Source organism: Manis javanica, chromosome 11 (assembly GCF_040802235.1).
Source record: "Manis javanica isolate MJ-LG chromosome 11, MJ_LKY, whole genome shotgun sequence".
In the NCBI taxonomy this organism is placed as follows: domain Eukaryota; kingdom Metazoa; phylum Chordata; class Mammalia; order Pholidota; family Manidae; genus Manis; species Manis javanica.
The window spans coordinates 38,515,274-38,540,028 of record NC_133166.1 but is presented as its reverse complement, the minus strand read 5'-3'; the positions used below and the strand labels follow the sequence as shown (position 1 = coordinate 38,540,028).

Sequence of the window (24,755 nt, the reverse complement as noted above, 5' to 3'; positions counted from 1 at the left end):
GCTAGGAAATCTCAAGGTACACCAGACAATGTTCTGATGGTTGGGGGAAAAAACCCGCAGCACAGAGAAGCAGGGCTAAAAGATGGAAAGAGATAGGCAGAGAGAAAATACAAATAAGCCTTGAGGGCAGGACATACAGGAAGCAGTCACAACTGACTGGAGCCGATCATTTGGTTCATTCTAAGTGATTCTCTCTCCTTGCACCAATTCTCCTAGTATTTTTAAAGAGCTCTCTCTATATTTGCATTTTTTTTTAACATTTGCACTACCATGTGTATTTAATGTCACCTAGAAGAAACTCAAACCTATCAACTTGCTGCACTGCTAAATGTTGGCTGAGTGAGGGTAGCAGAATAGGTTTAATGACCCCAAGTTTTCTGTCCCTCTTTTCCAAATGAGTGATTTCGATCTGCGAAAAGGTACAAAGTTCTTTCCAGAGCCCAGTCCTTCTGTAAGCCACAGGCTTGATACTAGCGATTATCTTCTCTTCCATCATGAACTCTGTCTCATTTGCTCTGGTTTTGACTTTTAAAAATCTAGCTTAGGGCTGTTAACTTTGGTTATCTACCAAAGCCCAGTAAAGTGGTTTTAAAACTGTGATCTGAGAGGGAAGGCTGAGTGGGTGCAGCTTGTCCTCCTAAATTCAATTCCACGAGAGCACGCTGCTTTATATCCTGGAGTTTCTTGTATAAGAATTTGTAGGGAGAAATTGTTTCACTCCTTTGTGGAGTAAGTACTGCAGAGCATATTTCAGCCACTTAAATTCCGTATGTTTTTAAAACTGGATCTTCTAATGGGCAAGAACAATTGGATACACCTCCTTTGTCCACTTAGCCTCTGAGACCAAAGGGGAATTTATAAAATAATTATGTATTTCCACGAGTTGGTGGTCTATTTTTCATCATTACTAGACATTCAAATTGGGTATAAACCAAAACCGGGATGGGGTCTCGACTGGCACACGTGTAAAGTAGGTTTTAAGAAGAGGTAGGGCTGACAGACGAAGCAAAATGTGTGTGGACACGAAGGTGAAAGTTCTTCTCTTAAAGAAACCGAAAGACTTAACAGCACGTTTATTTCCTAACGGGAAGGGCTCCTCTGCCAGGAAGAGGCCTCTTCATACCGCATTCTCAGGAGCCAAGTCTGATCGTGGCTTTACGTAAATGTTCGAGTCCCTGCTCTCAGTAGAACGGTAGGCTTCCCATAGCCAAGTAGATTAGGGGTATCCTTTCCTCTGTTCAAGATAATAACGGCTATGAAAGCGGCAGGCTGGAGAGTTGTAGCGACAGGGACACAGGGAACCGGGCAGAATCCATGCCGTCCTGCAGTTCCGGGGCCTGTCAGCTCCTCACCCACTCACCCACCCATCCACCCCCGTTCCTCGGTTTAAACTTACCAGGTGGGAGCTACGGTCTTGGGCAGAGAGTAAATAACAAGGCTGGGTTGGGTCGAGTTCCGCTGCGCTTCTTAGAAACACTGCCGGAAAGAGGCTGAAACCCAACAGCCGCCGCTGTCGCCACCGCCTCTGTTACTGGGGGGTCTCGCCTCCATCGCTGGCTGCGAGAACTCTGTGGGCACGTGACGGGAAGTACCAAGGCGGGCCTTCGGGGGCACGTGACCCACCGTGCGGCCGCCATGACACCTTCCGCTAGTACCCTCCCTCCCCCGCCAGTTCCCGCCTGTTTCATTTCCTCTCGCTGGCCTCAGGCGATGAAGGGTCCCGGGATCCTGGCTGGCTCACCCCTTTGGCCTAGAGCTCCTCCGGTCCTGGTCGTTGCTGTGTCTTTGGCCTGCAGCCGCCCCAAGACAGCAGGCCTCGGAGAGCGTAATCCCAACCGCGGCCTGAAGGGGAGGGACCACGCTCAAAAGGGGGGTGGGGGGCGGGGCGTATCATATCACGTGACAAGAGTACAGATAGTAGCGTGGACAGCGCGTCCTCGGCGCCTCTGGATGACGTAAGCTAGAGAGGGGCGGAGCGGAATAGGAGACGAAAGTTCAGGTCCGGCTGTTAGTTTCGCGGTGAGTGTCTCGGCGCCCAGTTGGGCAAGAGAGTCAGTCCCACTGAGGGTTGGGCGCTAACCAGCCTGGAGATGGTAGAGCGGGGCAGAGACCTCCGGGTCAGTGAGCCTGGCGTTGAAAACTTCGTTACCGAGGCTCCTCTCAAGAGGTCTGAATACAGTATTAAAGTATCGCGGCTAAAACGTTAGTAGTTAAGCTAGGCAGGGAGCTTCTAGTGGGCAACGATTGTCTCCAGCGTTGCGTACATGTCGTGTTAAATGCAGGAAAGAGTGAATCGCCATTTTCTTGTCGCGATAAGTTGTTCTCTGATTATTACTTTTCGAGTGGAAAAATCCCATTATGGAAACGGTGCGGGGGTGGGGGTAGGGGATCTACTTCCCCTTCCTATATCTTTACTTTTTGCTTTCTTTTGTCTTTTGGTGCTTCCTCCTTACACTCACCTAGTGGGGAAAAGAGAACGCTGTGATTTGCGTTTGATGTGTCAGCAGCGAACACTGGTCCGTTAGCAGAGTGAGTATTAGGCGATGAAAAAAAATTTTTCTTGATTCTACCACACGTTTATGTTACCATCAAGTAATGTGGGGAAATGGAAAGATGGTCAGATTTGGACTTAGGGGAGTTGGACTCTTGTTTCAGCTCTACTTCTTAAAAGCTCTGTGACCTTGGGTGAGCCAACTCCTAAAGTTGTTTCACTGACTTTGGTAAGCATATAACTTTGACCACCTTTTATTTGCTTCGTTTCTTGCTAGGCTGTGTGACAGGCTTAACAGAAGTTGTAATCAAACCCAACTCTGCAGAAAGATAGGGTTTTGTCAGATGGAAGAAGATTCAAGAAACAGCAGATATTAAAGTTTCCAGGCACAAAAAGTATGGAATGAAAGAGGAACAAAAGATAGCCCCATGTAGGAGAAAGGGTAAGATGACAGGAGGCTGGAAAAAGAAGGATGAGTTCATAGATTGTGTAGGAAGGGGAGCTTTTGAAGGTGTACATTTAAATATATACTTTAAAAATCTTATTATGGAAAATTTCAAACAGATGGAAGTAGGCAGGGTATTACAATGAACTCCCATGTACACAATCAACAGTCTACTCTTCTTGTATGTACAGAGCTTTCAATTTTCTAGGTACTTTTTATATCCTTTGCCACATTTGATTAATAGCTTTCAATTTGAGTTCAAGTCTACCCTATCTAAGTACTGAGTGATAGGAAGGTATCAACCTCGCTAGGAAGGTGATACTCATTTTATGTGAGATTTATTTGGGCTTTAGTTGACAGCTTGCTCTGTTGAATGAAAAGTGTGACATGTCTACTTGAAAAACACATCTGATGCCATCTAGGTTGTAATATAGAAACTTGGTGTCCAGGTCAAGGTAGTTAGTGTTTCTACTCTATGCTGTGTTACTGACCTACTTAAGGAGCATTATCTTCAGTCCTAGACACCACATTTTCAGGCAAACTAATGTACCTGTGTATAAGGTTGCCAGGAACACAGAGGAATTTGGAAATTGTCATGTCAGGAATGATTGGAGAAGTGGGAATGGTAACTTTTTAGAAGACCCGATATACTTTTCAAACACTGAAGGGTTGTTTGGAGGGAGTAAACTTACTCTCTTAAACTGTAGAAGCCACGGTTAGGAATCAATAATAAAAGCTGTAAGTGATTAGGTTTCAGCCCAATATTAAAAGAGGACTTATAACTGTAGTGGAATGGGCACCTTTATGAGAGGGAGCGCTTCCTTTCCATTGCTGGGAATGTTCATGGATCTAAGGCAAAATTAATTTCTGAAGTAGGTGGATGTGTGCACTGAATTACCTATGAGTCTTCTTCTGCCCTGAGAATTCTGGGGAGTGGGACTTATGCTGACTCTGGAAGTCTGGGTAGATTTGGATAAGTAGATCTGGAGGGAAAGTAATCATTTCAGGAAGACAGTAAGCACAAAGACAAGTATAAATTTGGAGTTTGCCTGACACTATCATCCAATAACTTCTCTTGAGAACTGACATTGCTTATGCTCTTTCTTTTCCATTCCCATCTCCATTCAAATTTTTTAAAGAAAAAATAGGAACTTAAGTAGGTTTTTGGTTTTTTTTACCCCATTAAATCATTACTTCCAAGACATTCTTTCTTCACTGAGATCAAGACAAAATGGCCTATCCACCTCAGAGTTTAAGATCCCAAGTGGAAGAAAGAAACCGTCATTTGGAGTCATTCCTTTCTATCTTCTTTAGGATTGTTTTGTTTACCATGGTTTTATCTTATTTTTCTTGTATCTTCAGTCCCTTTCATGCTAAAGACTCTTCTTTTAGCTACTACCTACAGATCTGTTTGAATCTTTCCTGGTCAGAAAGTCAAGAGAGGCTTCCCTCCTTTTCCACCAGATTTCTTGAGTAAGGGAAAGGCCTTATCTTTACTTGCTCACCACCCACCCCTTTTCTCAAGTCCTTTTCTAGTGTCTGCCCACAGCATTCAGAGGAATTATGTGATCAATCAGCATCAAATTCTTTAACGCCTCTCTGTTGTTACCAAATTAAAGTTTGTTCACACTCTCTGGTTTGAGATTCAAAGTGTTTTGTAACTTGTGCCCAAATTATCATTCCAGCTTTATCTTTCATTATTCCCTTGTACCCTGTGTTTCAACTAAAGACTAAACTTGTGTTCTCCAAGTACATCTTATTGCTGCTCTATCTGCTACGCTTTCTCTTTCCCTTCTGATACAAGCCTGCTCAGCTCCGGTGCTACCTCCCTTAGGAAGTTAATGTGACCCCCCTGTCCTCTTAAGTTCCAACATAGCACTTTGCTTAAGTTTCCCTTATGAGGTGTGTGTGTTGTCTCTTTTCCCCATTAAAGTGACTGATTTCTGGTATTATTTGTCTTGTTCTCACCACTGTGCCTCATATTTTTCTAGGTATTCAGTAAAATGAATGAGTGAAAAGAATAAGAGAAGATTTTTCTTAGATCATGAATTCTCAAATATTTTTAGTGTAAGACTATTAAAGTTTTTTTTTTTTCCAGAACACCACTCTCCTTGCAGAGGTCAAGCTGTATTAAGAAAATTAGGTTTACTAGCAGAAAGTAAGAGTGTACTATGTATATACAATAAAAATTATCATAAGTTCATGTGTGTTTTGCCACTGGGAAGTGTGCTTCGTGAGCCTTAGAATTTTTTTTATACATTCACACATATTATATTATCGAGTCCCCCACCCCCACCCCATTGCAGTCACTGTCCATCAATGTAGTAAGATATGAGCCTTAGGATTTTGACTTGTCTAATCTTGTATCTCTGGGACCCAGTACAATGCCTGGCACAGAGTTGGTGCTAGGTACGTTTGTTGAATAAAATGATAGAATACATGTGTCTCTGAAAAGTAATTAAAAACAAAGTATAAGTAATTTAAAACAAGTGTGAATAATGTTCTGAATTTTTGTGTAGCATTTGCTTTTTATTCTTAATTTGGCAGGTAAAAGGTTGAGAAAAGAAAATGGGCAGAATTTTCTTAAATTTTCTTTTATTTCTTTTTTTTCTGGAAATTGGTGCAGTTTGACATACACTTGAGAGTTGTTGAATAGGTAAGAACTCATCAGTTAGTTCACGGAGTCCTCACTGGGTATTTGGCATTTGCTTCCTTGTGTTCTTACTCCTATCATTCCTATCAGGTCCCATACTGAAGCTCTTACTCTTCTTTGTGCTTTAATTCCAGGCATCTTCTCACTTATTTATTAGTAAGTGCATTCATTCATTCAACAGATACTTAATTGATTGAGGCCCAGGTAGACTGGAGAAAGAGATCCAGAGGCCTATTCCTATTAAGCACTGATTAATTTAAATTCCTGTTAGAATTCTTATTAAATTGTTGGTTGATAACCACACAATTTGCTACTGCTTATAGTTAGAGGCCTTTATGGAAGACTGCCCTTAAGTGAGAGTCTTAAAGACAGAAGATTTACCACTCAAAAAAATACAGCTGGGTTTGCTATTTTATCTTACAGGAGCTTGACCACCTTTCCTCTTAAATCCTACAGTGTTCATTCTACTTGCACATGCTGTCAGATGGAGTAGGGTAGGATTATGGAAGGCCTTGAGAATCTGGACTTGGTTTTCTAGGAGTTTCAGAGTCAGAATGATAAACTACAAGCTGATGGTTGCATATGATGTTCCCTATGTGTTTCCACCTAGATACTAAGCACCTCCAGAGTAGGGATCCTTGTTCCTTTCTCAGATTTTCCTGTATTATTTCGCCACATATTCATTAAAAGCATACTGAATGAGTGGTGAGCTGCTTATATTTTTGCAGTTTTTTTTTTTTCAGGAATACTGTGACTACTAGTCAACATAGTTTCAGTTTTGGCTAGATGACGTTGGTGCCAGTGATACCGGAGGCCTACAGTCATGTTCTTGCAGAGTTTGAGTCTCTGGATCCGTTACTTGCAGCCCTGAGGCTGGACTCCAGTCGTCTAAAGGTGAATTTCTTGATCCTTTGTCAGTTTCCTTTTTGTATTAATATTTTTGTGTGCTCTGTTACATGTGCCCTCTGCCCCCTAGTTCTTTATGTCTTATGGAATCTTGGGTGTTCTTACCTTGGTAGTAATACCTTACATTGAAGTAGCATGTTCATAGCTCTTTCTGGATTTAATTTTTGAGCTGTCATTTGAATTCTCTCCCATCCTTGGAAACTAGAATATTGATTTCTGATTTTTTTTTCCCTCTCAGTAATCTTGCTGTCTTTTCTCAGTAATGTATTTGCTTGAAGGTAAAATAATATAAATGAGTATACCCCATTGCAGTTTAAGCAGCAGTTTAAACACTGTAGTTATACTAAGCTCATCCCCAAAAAAGGAATTTGATGTACTCCCCATTTTAGGGAACAGAGCAAAAGTTACTAGCTCTGTGAGAAGTATGTGCTTCCCTCAAACCCTGAGTTCTTTTGATAAAATGAGGACTTACATGGTGGAGAACAGTCTTATAAACAATTCCGAAGTAATTTAATTCTTACACTTTTGCTCCCACCCCAAAGCACCTTTCTAGCCTCTTGAGCAAATGGAGAATAGGAAGTAATAGGCAAAGTAATATGACCAACAGTTATGAGGGTTGATATCCGTTAGACATTTTTAGCTGGAAGTTACGGAATAGCTAGCTCACCAATAATGGCTTAAGCAATAAGTGTTTATAGTTTTAGTGGCCCAGTGATATCCTTGAGGACCCAGGCTCTCCGTCTTTCCTGTTTCACCATCATCCATGTATTGGCTTTTAGTCACAGTTGCAAGATAAGTGTCCTGGCTGCAGTCTTAATGTCTCCATTAGCATCTCAAGCAAGAAGGAGGGGGCCAAGACAGAGACTTTCTTTTCTTTAAGCTCTATCTAGGAAGATAAAGCTTTCTAAGAAGTCCCAGCAGGCTTAGTCTTAACTAGCTGGATTTGAGTCACACGGCTCCCCCTAGCTACAAGAGAAACCGAGTAAGTGAATATTTAAATTTTCCAGCTTATATGGTAGAAACAAACAAGGTTGAAGAGGGTTGGGAATGTCCATCAGTCAAGCAAAATTTTTTGCCATGGGGTGTTGGGCACAGTGTGGCCAGTGCTTTCTCTTGTGGATAAAAACAGGAATCAGCAGGCTGAGGGTGTGGGGAAACATAATACTAGTGACTTGCAACTGTGTGCTCTGCAATCTCACTTGGCTCTAAAAGCTGTGGATGTTTTGTGCTGATGATACAGGCTAGAAATGATTGAAGTGAGCAAATGATTAAAGTGGTTGCTTTATCTCCTGTAAACTTACTTCATCTTCCACCTTTGTGGTCAACATTGGAATAACCTACCCAAATTACACAAAAGATAGATGGTCTAATTGGCTTTTGCCAAGGGAAAAATTACTCATTTATGCAAGTGAGACTATTCAGGCATTTTTAGATTCAATTAAAAATTTAAAACCAAAATGTTTAAGAGCCTAAGTGCCATTGTAGGGTGTGCAGATGAGCAGGGGATGGAGGGTAGAGACCTGGTACACAGCTCCTCAGTATGTATTTCTAGTAGATAATTTCTTCAGTTAAATGATGTGATGAGCTCACACTTGTGTGTTTACATGTTTTAGTGCACGAGCATAGCCGTGTCTCGAAAATGGTTGGCTTTGGGCAGTTCAGGAGGAGGACTCAATCTCATTCAGAAAGAAGGCTGGAAGCACAGGCTTTTTCTTTCACACAGGGTAAGATTAAGGGTGACTCTGTCATACACCACTTGGAATACCTTTCATAAATGAGAATTTCTCTGTTCTAATCATTTGGAATAAGAGAAGAATGTAAAACTTGAGGTTTATAAATAAAAAACTACTCTTTTTGAGAATATTTTTCCTTTTTGCACTCTAGGAAGGTGTAGTTTCTCAGGTTGCCTGTTGTTTACATGATGATGATTATGTTGCTATAGCTACCAGGTAAGAAACTCTTTTAAAACTATCTGATCTTTTCCAAATGTGTTTCAAATTGACAAGATGTAGTCATGTGTTTGTTAGGGTGACCAGTTACCCTGGTTTGCTAGGACTGTTCCAGTTTTAGCCCCGAAAGTCCTGTGTTCTGAGAAGCCTCTCAGTTCCCAGCACACCAGGACAGAGGGGTGGTTACCCTAAGGTTGTGGAAAATGTTAATACAAGGCAACAACATTCCAGTGGCCTTAAAAGTGGGAGGTGAAGAGATAATTTAGAATATCTAGTTCTTCTGTTATACTAGATTGGTGACCTAAAGCAAGGATATTAATATCTTGACTTTCTACTAACTTTTTCTGAAGAACAGGAGCTTCCTATACATGTAATGCAAAGTAACTGTACCTTTTCACCATTACCAAAAATTTGCTTCTTTGACTCAATTCTCACAGTCAAGGTCTTGTAATTGTTTGGGAATTAAATCAAGAGCGTCGTGGAAAACCAGAACGAATCTGTGTGTCTTCAGAACATAAAGGCCGAAAAGTTACAGCTCTTTGTTGGGATACAGCTGTTCTTAGAGTTTTTGTAGGGGATCATATGGGGAAGGTTTCTGCCATCAAACTCAACACTTCTAAACAAGCAAAGGTGAGAACCAGTCCAGTTCTTCATGTATGTGGGTGGGAAGGTGTTTCTTACAGAATTTCAATTAAAGGACACAGTAATCTGTCTACTGTATTTCTTGGGGGACTGATCTAGAGCCCAGATTATTAATCTTGAGGAGGCTTGTTTGTATGTAATAAACATGGTAGCCTAGTTGCAAAATGGCTTCTGTAAGCTAATATCAATAATTTGCACATTGTCTATTATAGTACTCCATAATTCACCTTAAATAAAGCATTCTTTAGTACTAGGCTATTAAGAAAGAAAAGATGCCTGTTGGCACCAGTTGCTCAGGCTTCTATTCTACTGGTCCCTATTGATCAGAAATACACATATTTTCTCTCAGGATGTATGCAACTTATTGTGAATGGAATCTTAAAGGCATCCCAGCACTATGATCAGCCATGTGGGTCCCCAGACCACAGCTGGAGTAGAAGGGTTGAGTCTCAGGTTACCCAAACAGAATGCTCCAGCCTGTCATTAAAGCAAAACAGACCAGACTCTCACTGTCACTTTCCTCCAAGGCTTTTGGAACTTGGAACTTGTTTCATTGGCTTATCTCTGTGTAGGATCCTAACAGAAAAGAATAGATCTAACTGCCTTTGACTAAACTATTTTAATTAACACATCAGAATATTCCTCTGGTTTGGTCATTATGGCCTATCAAAGTTACCACTTGATTCCTAACATAGATTTTATTTAAAATAAAGTTGGAACCCTATACAGAGTATAGCCCAAATTTATCTTTTTTTCAAAGGGAGGAATACTATTTATAGGTGAAAAATTATCTCACACATATAAAAACTTGCTTCATGTTTTTAATTCCAACTTCTTTGATTAATCACAAATAGAGCTTTAAGAATTTTCCTCTGCGCTTATGTAGCAAATTATTACCCAAAACTTTTAAATGAGTGAAACTTTTATGTCCTAATAGGCAAATCAAATTTTGGCCCTTTTAAAAATTTTGTTTTGCTACCTAAGTTATTTTCATTTAAAAGGTAAAGAAGAAGATATTATATATATATATATATATATGTAAAGATAAATAAATTTTATTTCCTTGTCATGTCCCTTTTAGGTAGCTGCTGCCTTTGTTATGTTTCCTGTTCAGACAATAACAACAGTCGACTCCTGTGTTGTACAGTTAGATTATTTGGACGGAAGACTACTTATATCTTCACTTACTCGAACCTTCCTGTGTGACACTGAGAGGTATATTGCCCAACCATGATTCCATGATTCATAGGATATACAGAATTTTAGAACTGGAAGGGACTTAAAAGTCATCTAGCCCAAACCTCTCAATTAAGTTGTACAGATAATAGTAAAGAACCAGCTATGCTCATGCTGATGTTAGAGAGTAGAGAGGAGGTAGAGGAGACTGAGACAGACCATTGGGCGAGTAAGACAAATACTCATTTGACACGACATGAAGCATGCATTGTCATGAGGGAAGGCTGAGGGAAGGCCTGTTTTGTTAGAGGGAGTCAGGAAGTCTTCCTTAATGGAGTTTGTTGTGTGTTTGAATTTGTTGTGTACTCAGTAGAGTTTTATTAATGGGTAAAACTGGAGGAAGAATATTGAAGAACTTTGTGAAGCTGACAGATAGTTTACTGAAATCTCAAGGATGGAGCCAAAGGTTCAGTGAAAGGCAAAGGAATTTATTAGCAGTAGCTGATAAAGTCCAGGACAGAATAGAAAACAGCTTGAAATGAATATTATATATCATTGTGCTGAAGTTTTTCAGCCATTCTTACTGTATGGGAATTTTCACTGGCCATTTCTTTTTTTATTGGCCCTGCCAGCTACTGTATTTTTCAGGACCATGTCCTCTTTTAAAAATTGATTATGGAGAATTTTGAGCATACAAAAAAGAATCATATAATGAATCCCATGAACCCACCATCCAGCTTCAGTAAATTCTCCAGATGAGAATTTCTGGTAGGTGAAGTTTGGAGGAAGAGGAGTAGAAGAGGAAATTCTAACAGGAAGGAACAGCCTCCTGGGGGAAAAATAGGAAAGAATTACACATATTCCAAAACCTGCTAGTCTGGCTTGAGTAGGGCAGTTGTGGGAGAACAAGTTGGTAAACTGCCACCATGCTGAAATTGACAGCCTTAAATGTCACACTAAGAAGGTGGATTCTCAGATCATTTTTAGAAAGTGTATATATAGCTTTGTGCAGTGGCAATATCATAGCCAATGAGGTTTTCCTGGGGCATGATTATTGCTAGCTGAAAACTTTTCCTGTTACCCTGCCATGACAATTTAAAATGTAGTCGGCATTTGCACCTTTTGACAGTCTCTATGGAGACTGAAGAAAAGTGTAGATAGAGAAAAATCAGAGTTTGGAAACTGATTCCCTTAGAACTATCCAGGCTTGGAAGGTCTTTTATTTCCAGGTCATTCATGTATCTCAGAAAACTGCTATTCTAGAAAGCAGACTGTTTTATTCCAAAAGGTTCGAAGAAATGTATGCTGTCAGGGATGGTAGAGGGAAGAATGAGGAGAAGGTGTACGCTGGTTTTATTTTCTTGGAACAAGAAAGGCCAGTTATAGCAGGTGGCATTTGTCTGATATCAGAGAACCTAGCTGGACAGCAGAGAGGCAAGGCTTTGGAATGCAAATGGTCAGTTTACACAGAAGTAGTAGGAAGGATGATATACTTGGTTCTGACTTATTTCAGACTATAGATCAGTGATAAAGTTAGACTTACAGAATTGGAGGTCATCTAGTCAGCTTTTCATTTTTGTAGATCAGAAAGCCCAGGCCTAGTGAGTGATACAACTTTCCTGACATCACACAGTTGGGAAGAGGCAGGCAAGACCAGAACCTTTCTGTCTTGATTCTATGCCCTTCCTGGTACCTCCTAGTTACCTCTAATACATCCTTTGGCAATGGACTTTGACCATTAACTCCACCCTTGAGATTCTGGTAAAATACTTGTTCACAAATTTTTAAACTAAACTACCAAAGGGCCCAATTCAGAAATTTGACTGAAATTCTGACAAGTAGTCAGAACACTGAATTGAATTAACACCTTATTGGTGTTGTTTTGAGGATCTGTGAAATGGTGTACTTGAAGGACTTTTAAAATAAAAAGCTAATTAAATGGAGGTTTATTTTTCCCTCTGTGCAATAGAGTTGCTAATCATTATTTTCCCATTTCACAGAGGTGTGGCTAGAGTTGGTTGTGAGAATAACATATAATCTGCCTCTAAAATAACATGTTTTAGAAATGCCCACTTTCTGTTTAAATTTTGGGGAACAGAGATAGTATAATAATTTTAAACATTCATTATGTTTTAAATTTTTAGTTTGTTTCAACTTGTATTCCCTCGCAGCAAACAGATCTATTTTTTTTAATTGAGGCTCCTAGTAACTAACTGAAGTGATTGATATGAATTTGCTTCTCCTGACAACTGTCTACTTTCTGTCAGTATTGTTAATGAATAAGGTGGATCCCAGTTAGGAATAGAACAAATAGAAACTAAGATATAATGGAGAGAACATTGGATAATGGAGTCTGGCCATATGATTTCAGGTACTGGTTTTGCCACTTATTTATGTATTTATTTTGGCATCATTAATATACAATCACATGAGCAGCATTGTGGTTACTAGATTCCCCCCATTATCAAGTCCCCACCACATACCCCAATACAGTCACTGTGCATCAGCATAATAAGATGCTATAGAGTCACTACTTGTCTTCTCTGTATTATACTGCTGTCCATCCCTGTGCTCCCCTCCGACGTTATGTGTGCTAATCATAATGTGCCATATTCCCCTTTTCCCTCCCTTCCCACCCACCCTCCCCAGTCCCTTTCCCTTTGGCAACTGTCAGTCCATTCTTGGGTTCTGTGAGTCTGCTGCTATTTTGTTCCTTCAGTTTTTTCTTTGATCTTATGCTCCACAGATGAGTGAAGTCATTTGGTACTTGCCTTTCTTTGCCTGGCTTATTTCACAGAGCATAATACCCTCTAGATCCATCCATGTTGTTGCAAATGGTAGGACTTGTTTTCTTCTTATGACTGAATAATATTCCATTGTATATATGTACCACATCTTTTTTATCCATTCACCTACTGATGGACACTTAGGTTGCTTCCATTTCTTGACTATTGTAAATAGTGCTGTGGTAAACATAGGGGTGCATATGTCTTCTTATTTTTTTATTTTTTTAATTTTGGTATTATTAATCTACAATTACATGAAGAACATTATGTTTACTAGGCTCCCCCCTTCACCAAGTCCCCCCCACATCCCCGTTCACAGTCACTGTCCATCAGCGTAGTAAGATGCTGTAAAATCACTACTTGTCTTCTCTGTGTTGCACAGCCCTCCCTGTGCCCCCCGCCCCCCACACTATACATGCTAATCGTAATGCTCCCTTTCTTTTTCCCCGCCCTTGTCCCTCCCTTCCCACCCATCCTCCTCAGTCCCTTTCCTTTTGGTAACTATTAGTCCATTCTTGGGTTCTGTGATTCTGCTGCTGTTTTGTTCCTTCAGTTTTCCTTTGTTCTTATACTCCGCATATGAGTGAAATCATTTGGAACTTGTCTTTCTCCGCCTGGCTTATTTCACTGAGCATAATCCCTTCTAGCTCCATCCATGTTGTTGCAAATGGTAGGATTTGTTTTTTTCTTATGGCTGAGTAATATTCCATTGTGTATAGGTACCACATCTTCTTTATCCATTCACCTACTGACGGACACTTAGATTGCTTCCATTTCTTGGCTATTGTAAATAGTGCTGCGATAAACATAGGGGTGCGTATGTCTTTTTCAAACTGGGCTCCTGCATTCTTAGGGTAAATTTCTAGGAGTGGAATTCCTGGGTCAAATGGTATTTCTATTTTTAGTTTTGTGAGGAACCTCCATATTGCTTTCCACAATGGTTGAACTAATTTACATTCCCACCAGCAGTGTAGGAAGGTTCCCCTTTCTCTGCATCCCTGCCAGCATTTGTTGTTTCTAGTCTTTTCTGTGTTGGCCATCCTTACTGGTGTGAGGTGGTATCTCATTGTGGTTTTAATTTGCATTTCCCTGATAATTAGTGATGTAGAGCATCTTTTCATGTGCCTCTTGGCCATCTGAATTTCTTCCTTGGATAAGTATCTGTTCATATCCTCCTCCCATTTTTTAATAGGGTTATTTGCTTTTTTGGGTGTTGAGGCGTGTGAGTTCTTTATCTATTTTGAATGGTAACCCCTTGTTGGATCTATCATTTACAAATATATTCTCCCATACTGTGGGATGCCTTTTTGTTCTGCTGATGGTGTCCTTTGCTATACAGAAGCTTTTTAGCATGATGTAGTCCCATTTATTCATTTTTATTTTGTTTCCCTTGCCCGAGGAGATGTGTTCAGGAAAAAGTTGCTCATTTTTATGTTCAAGAGATTTTTGCCTGTGTTTTTTTCTAAGAGTTTTATGGTTTGGTTTTGCCACTTTTTAAACCTTGCTAAATGTCAGTGTTCCCACCCAGAATGTAGAGGAAGTTTTAAGGATTAACTAAGGTAATGTCTATGAAATACTTAGCCTTGTGCCTGTCACGTTGTTTGAAAGTGGAAAGCAAGATTAATGAGCACACAGGTGAGTACGAATTAACTATTTGGTCACTCAGCAAACATTTATTGCACTCCTCTGGATCCTAAGCACTGTATTGGAGGATATAAAATAAACAAGAAGTAACTTCATTCCCCAAATAAGAAACATAAGTAATAAAACCGTAAGTTCTTACATTGCTCTGTATACATTTCTAGACACTTTCTTATCCATATTCTCATAGTAAAGCTGATGTTATGTTTTATTCATGAAACAAATAAATACATCTATATTTATTGAATTATCTAAGGTCACATGGTAAATTCACCCTAGAGAGCATATTAGATAATTTGCTAATAAAAAAGTTTAAGTATATGGAGCACTGCAAGGTGTTGTTGAGTGTTTTCTGTGGGCCAGATGCCGTGGTGTACACTGGGAATCCAACTGAAAGGGAGTAGGAAGTGGCCTTTTTCCCAAAGGAAGTCACAGTTTATACACAGTTGCCTGTATAATGTGGTAAATGCTATGAAAACATAGCATGGAAGCATGTAATTTAGCTTATGGGAGGCAAAAAAGTTTCTTGGAGGAAGAATGATGGAGCTAAGTTATGAAAAATAAGTAAAGGAGTTTTTAGGAAGAGACCTCCTCCTCCTCATCACCTTTGATGGTCCCAGGCAGTGTGCTAAGCTCGTTTGTATATCTAGCTCATGTATCATAAGGAAACAATGTTCCAAGGCATAAAGTTTCAGAGGGACGTGGCATTTTGAAGAGTGAGTAAGTTTATTGGGTGTTTGTGGCAAGGGAGTGGCTTGAGAGGCAGGGATGGAGTAATACATTAGTATCTGCTATTGAGTGTCCCATGAATATTTGGCAAGGTGGCTTATGAAGGAATAATTAAAATTTAAGGATGTATGAAATGGTTTGGTGACCTTTGTTTTTTACATTTGAAAGGGGCCTTCCCATTACTTCTGAGTCCCTCATTCTGTGGATGATACATTGAGTACTAATGTGAAGTGGTTTGTGTCTTGTCACAGAAACAGTTAATGGCAAACCAGAGCTATATTAATGTGAATGAAGAAAGAATACTATGGATCGGGTTATTATGGCCATGCTGGTTTGTAATGCCATTGTTTTTTACTTTTTTCTAAGTAAACATGCTTTCTTTTCCTTTTTGGGTATTAGAGAAAAGTTTTGGAAAATTGGAAATAAGGAAAGAGATGGAGAATACGGAGCTTGTTTCTTCCCTGGAAGATATTCTACAGGCCAGCAACCTCTGATATATTGTGCTCGTCCTGGCTCCAGGATGTGGGAAGTGAACTTTGATGGGGAAGTTATAAGTACACATCAGTTTAAGAAACTCCTCTCATCTCCACCTCTTCCTGTGATTACTGTAAGGTAATGATGTGTATGGCTGACCCCCCGCATAGGAGTATTTAAGGAATGTCCATGGAGGAGTTAGGTTGAAATCTAATTCTATGTGCATTAAAGATTTTATTATGCCTTCTAAGAGTGAAGTAGAATTTTTATTAGAAGATTCAGAGAGAACAAAAAGTTTGTAATGTATTTACTTTTCCTATCATTAAAGCAAATTGAATAAGGGTGTGCAGTAAGGCTCTTGAGTTTCTTTTGAGGTACAAAAATGTTCCTGTACAAGGGAAAGCATACTTTTATGTTTGATTAAATCATTAACAGATGTGTTTACTTCCTAGATCAGAGCCTCAGTATGATCATCCAGCCTCAGTTGGATCTTCCCAGTCTTTGTCCTTCCCCAAACTCTTACATCTTAGGTATGTTTCTTCCTTGGTTCCTTTGGAAAAAAGAACAGTTACTTTTTTCTCTTTGATTTTTATTGTGAGGCAGTTAGCTTTTAAAGGATGTTTTTGTATTAGTTTTAGAAAAATGAGGAAATGACTATGTTACATGAAATGTTCTGATATAAGCAGAATGAAAAAGATACAGAAATATGCTACTCTTTCCATCCTGAACCGACCTAAACTAAGTGGGTACTTTATGATTGTCAGGGAACTTCTGACAGTTAGAGCCAAGAGCTGTAGGTACTTGTCTTTCATACTTCCCCTACCTGGTGGGATGTTACAATGAAAGAAAGTCTCAGACTCAAGTCTGCCACATCTACGTATGTTTCTTAGCAAGTAGGCGCAAAAATAGTTGGAGAACTTGTTCTTGTAAGCTTGGTGAAATTTCAGCTCTCTGTCGTTTAGGTATTCTAACCTTCCATGAAGGATCTACTTGAGGCAGATTCAGCCATATTCTAACAGAAGGTTTTGGTGACCCTTCTGGTTGGATGAGGTGCAAAACTGACTATTTAAGTAGCAGCACAGAGTGCCACTCGAGGCTGTCAGCTGCTGGGCTTGCCATTTCTTACACCTTGTTCTGTAGGCATGGGGTGCCAGTGTCTGATTTCCAGCCAGTCTATGTGTCTTGAATTTCATCAGTGGCAAATGAGTAAGATCTCTAATGTAGATTCAGAGCATGTTACTCAGAGGTAGTTAAAGGGTATGCTGGAGTGTTGACTCCTGATTGGGTTCTCTCATAGTTCAAGTAACTGCTCTTTGAATGTGATATTTTTGAAACACTTGAAATGTTCATTAATTGCCCCTAACTGAGGTATGTATATGTCACACTACCTGCACTGATGTATTTAAAAGTAAATTGTAGACAATATATGAATCCATAATTCATCCTGAAAGTTAACTGGAGAAAGACAGCTGTTTATTTGCCCATAATTAGATAAAGTGTATTAAAAATTCTTCCTGTACTTACCACAGTTTATGATTATAAAATCATATAGTATTTATGCCAGTCTTACTCCTAGATGGTAAGCTCATGAGGGCTTCATGTCTGTTTTGCCCCTTATTTTATTCTCAGTGCTTGGCATAGTGCCTGGCACATAATAGACACTGACTGTGTCTTTTGTTGACTGTGGTATGATAATGTGGGGTGTAGGGAAGTCCCTTACCCAAAAATATGTTTCTGACATATGCAAAGGCACAGTCCACTTGGGTCTCCTGGTAGAATTATGCCTTTGAGCTAAGCTATTTAAAGTTCCTATTACAGTACCTGTCATAGCAAACAAAGCCCTATGTGATCTGGCTCTGCCTACTCACAGCTTAAGCAATAATTAATGCCATTTTGAAGCCTTTGTGGACTCCTCCAGCATGCTAGATTAGGCACTTATTCTCATGCACTGTCTCTGCATCTTGTTCATTCCTCCATCATCACCGCTTTGCTGCACCTGAATATGCACCCCAGCACCAGATGGTCAGCTCCTTCACTGTGGGCACGATGCTAGGCATATAAAAAGGCTCTCAAGTAACAGCTAGATTAAAAAATTCAACAAAGAATTTTTTGGAAAACCATCATGGACAGGGCTTTTGTTCCTATTTATTTACTTTTCTTCCGGTGTGTACAGTTGTGTTGTATGGTAACTTTTACTGTTATATCTACAAATCCCTCAAGGAAGCAAATTTAGATACTTTGTTTCCTTTTGGGTACACTGGTGTCACTTTCCCTTCCCTGACTTAAACCATGCTATTAGTTTGTTTATTATCATGAAGGAAGAAGGGGATGAGGGATGTATAAATCACAGCTCTTAGATAACACCTTCCCCCAATCTAATCTAGGTTTCAATTCCTAAGGAATCTTTCCAAGCTGAATATCAAGTTCAGTATGAAAATCATGATCCTGTATCTCTTTACTCAGGGATCTGTAGCTCTTTTCTCAAGGATCATCTAGCCTCCTTTTTTCTCTCCTGGCTCTTATAGGCAGCTTGCCACTTTTCCTTACTTTGGATTGGGATCCTGACTATTTCTTCCATCTTTGTGGTAAAGATTACTTTGCTATAGGGAGAGTGATGGTTTTTCATACTGGCAAAATGTTTAACATTTGTGTGAGGACCAAATTCCTGTTAAATATCATTCTTAGTTTTATAGTTACATTGGCACCATTTCTAGTACTCTTGGGGGCATAAAGAAAAAAAAGGTTCCTATTCTCAGGATGATAACTTGTTGGCGAGATGTGGTTATTTCTATGAAAAGTTTAACAATAATAAAAAAGAATTGTAACAGTGCAGTACATGAACAAGTCCCAAATGAACAGGGTTGACAAAAAATAGTTTGAGTGCAGGAGGAAGAGCAGTTGCTATGGGTTGTCGGGGAGGATTGTAGAGGGGAATAGAACTTCTGCTGATCCTTGAGATGTCGTTAGAGAATGCCCTGACCAGAAGGAAGAAGTAGAGATTACCAGTGGTATATTAGAAATAGTAGCAACTATGAGGGAATAAATGAGATGTGTGAGCACAGGAATATAGAAACAGATGGGCAGGGGATAGGGAGTATTGTGTAGGAAAAGTGGACCAAGAAAGTGCAGTGTCCCAGAGTCCAGGGAGGGGAGGTTCAGTAAGAAACAGTCAGTAGGGTTGGCTCCTGGTTGGGGAGCAAAAGACAGGAATGCATGAGGAAGGGCTGTTGGGTTTGGCATTTAGGAAATCTATGACTTGTTTAGAATCATCAGAACTTCAGATAGCAGTGGGTGGGTCAGTGAGGATAAATGAGGGAAGAAGGAGATTGTGTAAGGTATAGAGGAAAAAGCCCAAGTTTTGGAGCAATATGGTCCCTGGTATAAATTCTGGCTCTTCTACATTCATGCTGAATGGCTTTGGACATTTTTTTTTATTTCTCTGAACTTCGGTTTTCTTTTTATAAATAAGAGTAACACATCTATGTTGATGAGTTGCTACAAGGTTAGATAATACAGGTAGAGCCTTTAACCAAGCTCCTAGCACATAGTTGACCAGGTGTTTTCAACCTTTTATTGCCCACATACAACTAAGGATGTCAAAATATTGCCATCCCAGAAGTGGCTCACTAGGGCAGTAGTTATTGGTAGTGAGGTACGTTAAGTCTGTTTAAAATGTGTCCCTGTTATTGAACCATTGTGGAAAGCAGTATGGAGGTTCCTCAAAAAACTAAAAATAGAAATACCATTTGACCCAGGAATTCCACTCCTAGGAATTTACCCTAAGAATGCAGCACTCCAGTTTGAAAAAGACATACACACCCTTATGTTTATCACAGCACTATTTACAGTAGCCAAGAATTGGAAGCAATCTAAGTGTCCGTCAGTAGATGAATGGATAAAGAAGATGTGGTACATATACACAATGGAATATTATTCAGTCATAAGAAGAAAACAAATCCTACCATTTTCAACAACGTGGATGGAGCTAGAGGGTATTATGCTCAGTGAAATAAGTCAGGCAGAGAAAGACAAGTATCAAATGATTTCACTCATCTGTGGAGTAGAAGAACAAAGAAAAAACTGAAGGAACAAAACAGCAGCAGAATCACAGAACCCAAGAATGGACTAACAGTTACCAAAGGGAAAGGGACTGGGGAGGACGGGTGGGAAGGGAGGGAGAAGGGGGAAAAAGGGGCATTACAATTAGCACACATAATTTAGCAGTGGCGGACACGGGAAAGGCAGTATATACAGAGAAGACAAGTAGTGACTTTATAGCATCTTACTATGCTGATGGACAGTGACTGTAACGGGGTATGTGGGAGGGACTTGATAACAGGGGGAGTCTAGTAACCATAATGTTGTTCAAGTAATTGTACATTAATGATACCAAAAAAAAAATGTGTCCCTGTTATACCAGATATGAGAAGTTTAGCTTCTTTAACAAACATCAGGTAAGATACCTGCCTTTACCAAGCTTTTCTTTCTTTCTCTTATTTTTCCTAATTTGCCATCATATTATGCAGGTTTTTTTTAGCAGACTATTGTTACAGACAGAAAAGAGGTATTAGGACTTGATTAAGTAGATCCCTCATGTGTTCCTTTGTGCAAACTAATTTTAACTTTTTGGTAGCCAATGTGGGGGTCCAAATTATATTATAAACTTTTATATTTAATAAAACTTGAATTCTCTTGACTAATTTCTTTTTTATTCTTTCAGTGAGCATTGTGTGCTGACTTGGACAGAAAGAGGAATTTATATATTCATTCCTCAGAATGTTCAAGTTCTTCTTTGGAGTGAAGTCAAAGGTAATTATATTTTTCTTCCTTACATAATTTGTAATCTCCTGCTTGTGAAAGACTAAATTATTGTAGGAAGTTCTCTTGCAGTATAAAAAGTAGAAAAATAGAATGAGGTGACATCTCTTCTAAAAGTGAACATCAAGGATGTTTTCCATTGTAAGGTACTTCCCAAGTATACATTTGTAAATTTGTGTTCAGTTATTTAGTTTCTCATAGGTAATTTTAAATATAATTTTTATCTATTCTTAATATCAGTAACCATGACTAAGAATTTGAAAGGATTAATTTTTCCCCTGTACTTACTCTAAATCTTTATTCCTGTTAAGTCTTGCTTTAACTCCTGGGTCTTAATAGTTTGGGGTTCAAAAAGCCCTTGTGGAAACAACACTGTTATATATGTCCAAGACAGAGAAGATCAATTTTTATATTTTTTTTAGCTAAAACCAAAAATGGAGGAAATACAGCATTTCTAGCATTGCTGCTCAGAGAGTATATGTGGACTTTTGGGGTCATGTTCTACTTTGCAAAAACATAAAAAAGAGGAACGAACCATTATTTACCAATCTAATCAACTTTGATTTCTTGTGAATTAAGTTTACTAAAGTTGTCTCTTAAAAACAAGTTTTTTGTTTTTTCTTTTTTAAAAAATTGACATATACATTGTTTAAGTTTAAGGTGTACAAAGTGTTGAATTTATTATATTTATATGTTGCAATATTATTATGAACTTTTGTGGTGAGAACATTTACATTCCAGCTTCTAATCAACTTTGGTGTATATAATGCAGTAAGTATTGTTAATTATTCTCACAGTGCTGTGCAGTTAGAGCTCTAGAATTTACTCATCTAGCTGCAGATTTGTAGCCTCAATATCTGCTACCTCTCCTGGCAGCTACCATGTTACTTTGTTTCTTTCAGTTCAGCTTCTTTAGATTCCACATACAAGTGAGGTCTAAAACTAGTTTCTAAGTACTTTCATGATGTTCTGCTGAGATGGGTGTTTTCTCATGAGCTGTTTGTTGACCTACAAGCTGTGTTAAAATCCATTCATTGACATCAAATTATAACTCTCATAAATGTTATAGTCTGGCTTTTAACGTAGAGTGCTCTTTTTAAGTCCCATTTCCTTTGCACAGAAAATAGCATTTTAAACATAGGATTGTAGAACAGAGAGATGTGTTTCTTTTTTTGTCTCTTTTATTCTTGGTCTTTTTAGAAGAGTGTCTAAAATATGATATCTTCATTGAAATGCAAATATAAAAATAGACCTGAAATTCAGTCAAGCCAAATCTCACATAAAAGTGAATTTATTAGGCTAATTTCAGCCCTTGCTAGAATGGAAAAGGAATATTTGGCTAACTTCCTGTGTGTTCACCCCTTTGGTTTTTGTAGATATTCAGGATGTGGCTGTCTGCAAGAATGAACTCTTCTGTTTACACCTCAATGGGAAAGTCACACATCTTTCCCTGTTATCTGTGGAACGCTGTGTGGAACGTCTGCTAAGGAGAGGCCTATGGAACCTGGCTGCTCGCACTTGCTGTCTTTTCCAAAATTCTGTCATTGCCAGCAGAGTGAGTTCAAGAGCTTACATGTTCATCTGAGTTGTTAAAACCAGTTGTTCTACAAAGATGCTTATCTTCATTAGCCCTTTCTATATGACCTACAGATTCCTGAGTAATAAATCCCCAAGGGAAGCATGACAAATCTAGGGGTGGGTGGAGGGTAATAAAAAAGGGTATACTTTCCACTAAATATTTTTAAAATTTACTCACAAATGTATTTGAATTTCAGGCCTTATTTTAAGGGGGATTATTGTACGTATAATTAATCTTAATGAAATTCTTAATTCCTTAGATAATTCTCATTTAGTCTCACTAGTTTGTTAAGCCTTCTTTAGGCTCATTTGAGGTTTTGTACTCTCTGTTAGGCCTCTTTCAATATGTTGCCATTGAGTATAGATTTAGTGACAAATTGTAAGCTATTCTGTCAGGTTTCTACTTATTATTCTTTTATTAGGGAAGAAAATCTTTGACTGTAGATAAATTGGAGCATTTGAAATCTCAGCTGGACCTCACCACCTATAGTGATCTATTATCTCAACTGGAAGAATTGATCTTAAAATTTGAACCCTTCGATTCAGCTTGCAGCAGTAGGAGAAGCTCCATTTCATCACATGTAGGTGTTTTTACTTTTAAGAGGGTTTCATTGTACAGTAACTCAGGATGTACTAACTTACGTCTAGGACCTCAAAACATCTTAATTTTCAAGTGGTAGATTTTTTAGGGGGATGTCAGGAAGGGGCTTTCTTTTAGCTATTGGACAGCCTTAGGAGGCCTCCATTTAGGTCTCTTTTGGAGCCATGTTTTGTTTTGTCAGTGTTTATTATATTTTCTTGGCAGAGGTACCTCATGTAGCCTCCAGTGCAAGTTAAATTGCTCCTGATGTTTGATTTCAGGTGCTTCATGCTAATTTGAGTCTCGGCCCAGTTCAGGATTGTCCCATTTAATCCCCATTCTTGCTACCAGGCTTTATGGAGCCAAGCTGGAGAAATACGGTAGTAAGATGCCTCTACGAGAGTGATCCAGTTGCCAAGAGCTCAAACCTGGCTCGCCAGTTTGTTCTAATAAGCCATAATTGTTATGATTGACTTGCTACTTTTATTTAGCTTTGGTTTTTCTCTTAAAAAGCTATATTGCCTTATGAGTATTTTGATTTTTTTTTTAATTCTTTTTATTTTTAGGAAAGTTTTAGCATCTTGGACTCTGGTATTTATCGTATTATTAGTAGTAGAAGAGGCAGTCAGTCAGATGAAGACTCTTGTTCCCTTCACAGCCAAACCCTCTCAGAAGATGAGAGACTTAAAGAATTCACCTTACATCAAGAAGAGGACCAACCAGATCAGTGTTGGGGCTCACATGGAAATGAAGGTGATGAATGTTTCTTTTTATTAGTTGCTGATGAGAAGCAGTTGTTTTCTGTGACTTCTGTTTGTCAGAATTATCTTGAACATAGAGTTTTCTACAAGGTGCTAGTAATTTTTATTGTGCTGATAGACTTTCTATTCAGACCGTAGACCTGCTTACCACTAGAAGAATGGGCCTATGTGTAGCTGTGCTTTTTCTGCTTGTGCTTAGGCTAACATTGATAAAGTACCTAATTTTGATTAGGCATCAAAGTGCTGGAGAGGTAAGAAAGGAGGCCATTAACTGAAAGAGTAGAACAGTTTTATCCTGGCTAACCAAATTATTTTCCATCAGGAATGAAAACTTACAACAGTTTTGGGGGCCATTACCTTCACTTACTGATGTTCAATTATTCCTGTGACTGAACTGTTGAGAAGAGATTAATAGAGACTCTAAGCTTCCTTTTTACTTATGAAGATTCAGGGTAACTAGGAAAATGAAGGTACCTTCCTAAGTGTTTTGTTGGTGGACCATCCTGTGCATCTTGTACACCTACCTGTGTTCTGCTCATTTGCATCTGGATCAGTTGTGATTTTGGCATTGAATCCTTCATTTCCTTTGGTTTATTCATTTCAGAAATTTATTTAAAAATTAAAACTCTTGTGTAATTAGATTTTGTTTCCCCCCACCCCCGATTCCATTCATCAGACAATGTTTCTCATGTTCCAGTGACGTTTGAGACAGATAAGAATGAAACTTTTCTCCCCTTCGGCATTCCATTATCATTTCGTTCTCCATCTCCTCTTGTGTCTCTCCAGGCTGTCAAGGAAAGGTAAACTAATTAGTCTTGTCATTTAATACAATATTTCTAGCTTTACTTCAGTTGTCATATTAGGTACTTTTGTGCTGAGAATGGAAAGACATCTTAAATGAGAAGAAAGTCTCTAGGGTATTTTTCATATAACCTGTTATATGAAACTGTTCTCATTTCCATCTTGAGGAATTTAGCTCCCCTCTGTGAGTAGCTGGGTGTTTTGAGTTGTTACAAATATGTCTGTGTTCCCCTTCACTCTCCCCACACACAAAGTAAAAGTTTAAAAATCTTGTTTTTTTCCTCATCTCTGATTGGAACAGTTTCCAAATATCATTAGCCATTTC

The 24,755-nt window shown here is 39.0% G+C and overlaps 2 protein-coding genes and 1 non-coding gene across 14 annotated transcripts in view; 2 read left to right on the top strand and 1 right to left on the bottom strand.

Moving 5' to 3' along the window:
• Positions 1-1,869, bottom strand: part of GTF2H1 (general transcription factor IIH subunit 1) — a 31,653-nt gene extending 29,784 nt beyond the window's left edge. For 2 of the 3 annotated variants that reach the window (XM_037026735.2, XM_017673078.3), the window contains exon 1: positions 1,397-1,779. The gene's annotated coding sequence lies outside the window, so the exon portion shown is untranslated. Of the gene's footprint in view, positions 1-1,396 lie in introns of all 3 variants that reach the window. The other variant, XM_017673077.3, reaches the window with a different exon arrangement.
• Positions 1,870-1,892: 23 nt separating this feature from the next.
• Positions 1,893-24,755, top strand: part of HPS5 (HPS5 biogenesis of lysosomal organelles complex 2 subunit 2) — a 39,842-nt gene continuing 16,979 nt past the window's right edge. For 2 of the 10 annotated variants that reach the window (XM_017673071.3, XM_073216305.1), the window contains exons 1-14: positions 1,898-2,019; positions 2,464-2,529; positions 6,333-6,483; positions 8,109-8,219; positions 8,380-8,444; positions 8,882-9,074; positions 10,168-10,301; positions 15,818-16,030; positions 16,345-16,422; positions 20,613-20,701; positions 22,087-22,265; positions 22,711-22,869; positions 23,435-23,621; positions 24,306-24,429. In XM_017673071.3, coding sequence (XP_017528560.2) covers positions 6,376-6,483; positions 8,109-8,219; positions 8,380-8,444; positions 8,882-9,074; positions 10,168-10,301; positions 15,818-16,030; positions 16,345-16,422; positions 20,613-20,701; positions 22,087-22,265; positions 22,711-22,869; positions 23,435-23,621; positions 24,306-24,429 — 1,640 coding nt within the window. In that variant the 5' untranslated portion in view covers positions 1,898-2,019; positions 2,464-2,529; positions 6,333-6,375. The other 8 variants (XM_017673076.3, XM_017673074.3, XM_017673073.3 and 5 more) reach the window with 8 other exon arrangements.
• LOC118974075 (U4 spliceosomal RNA) lies at positions 11,263-11,403 on the top strand. Its single transcript, XR_005063656.1, has one exon. It is a non-coding gene; the product is annotated as a U4 spliceosomal RNA (small nuclear RNA).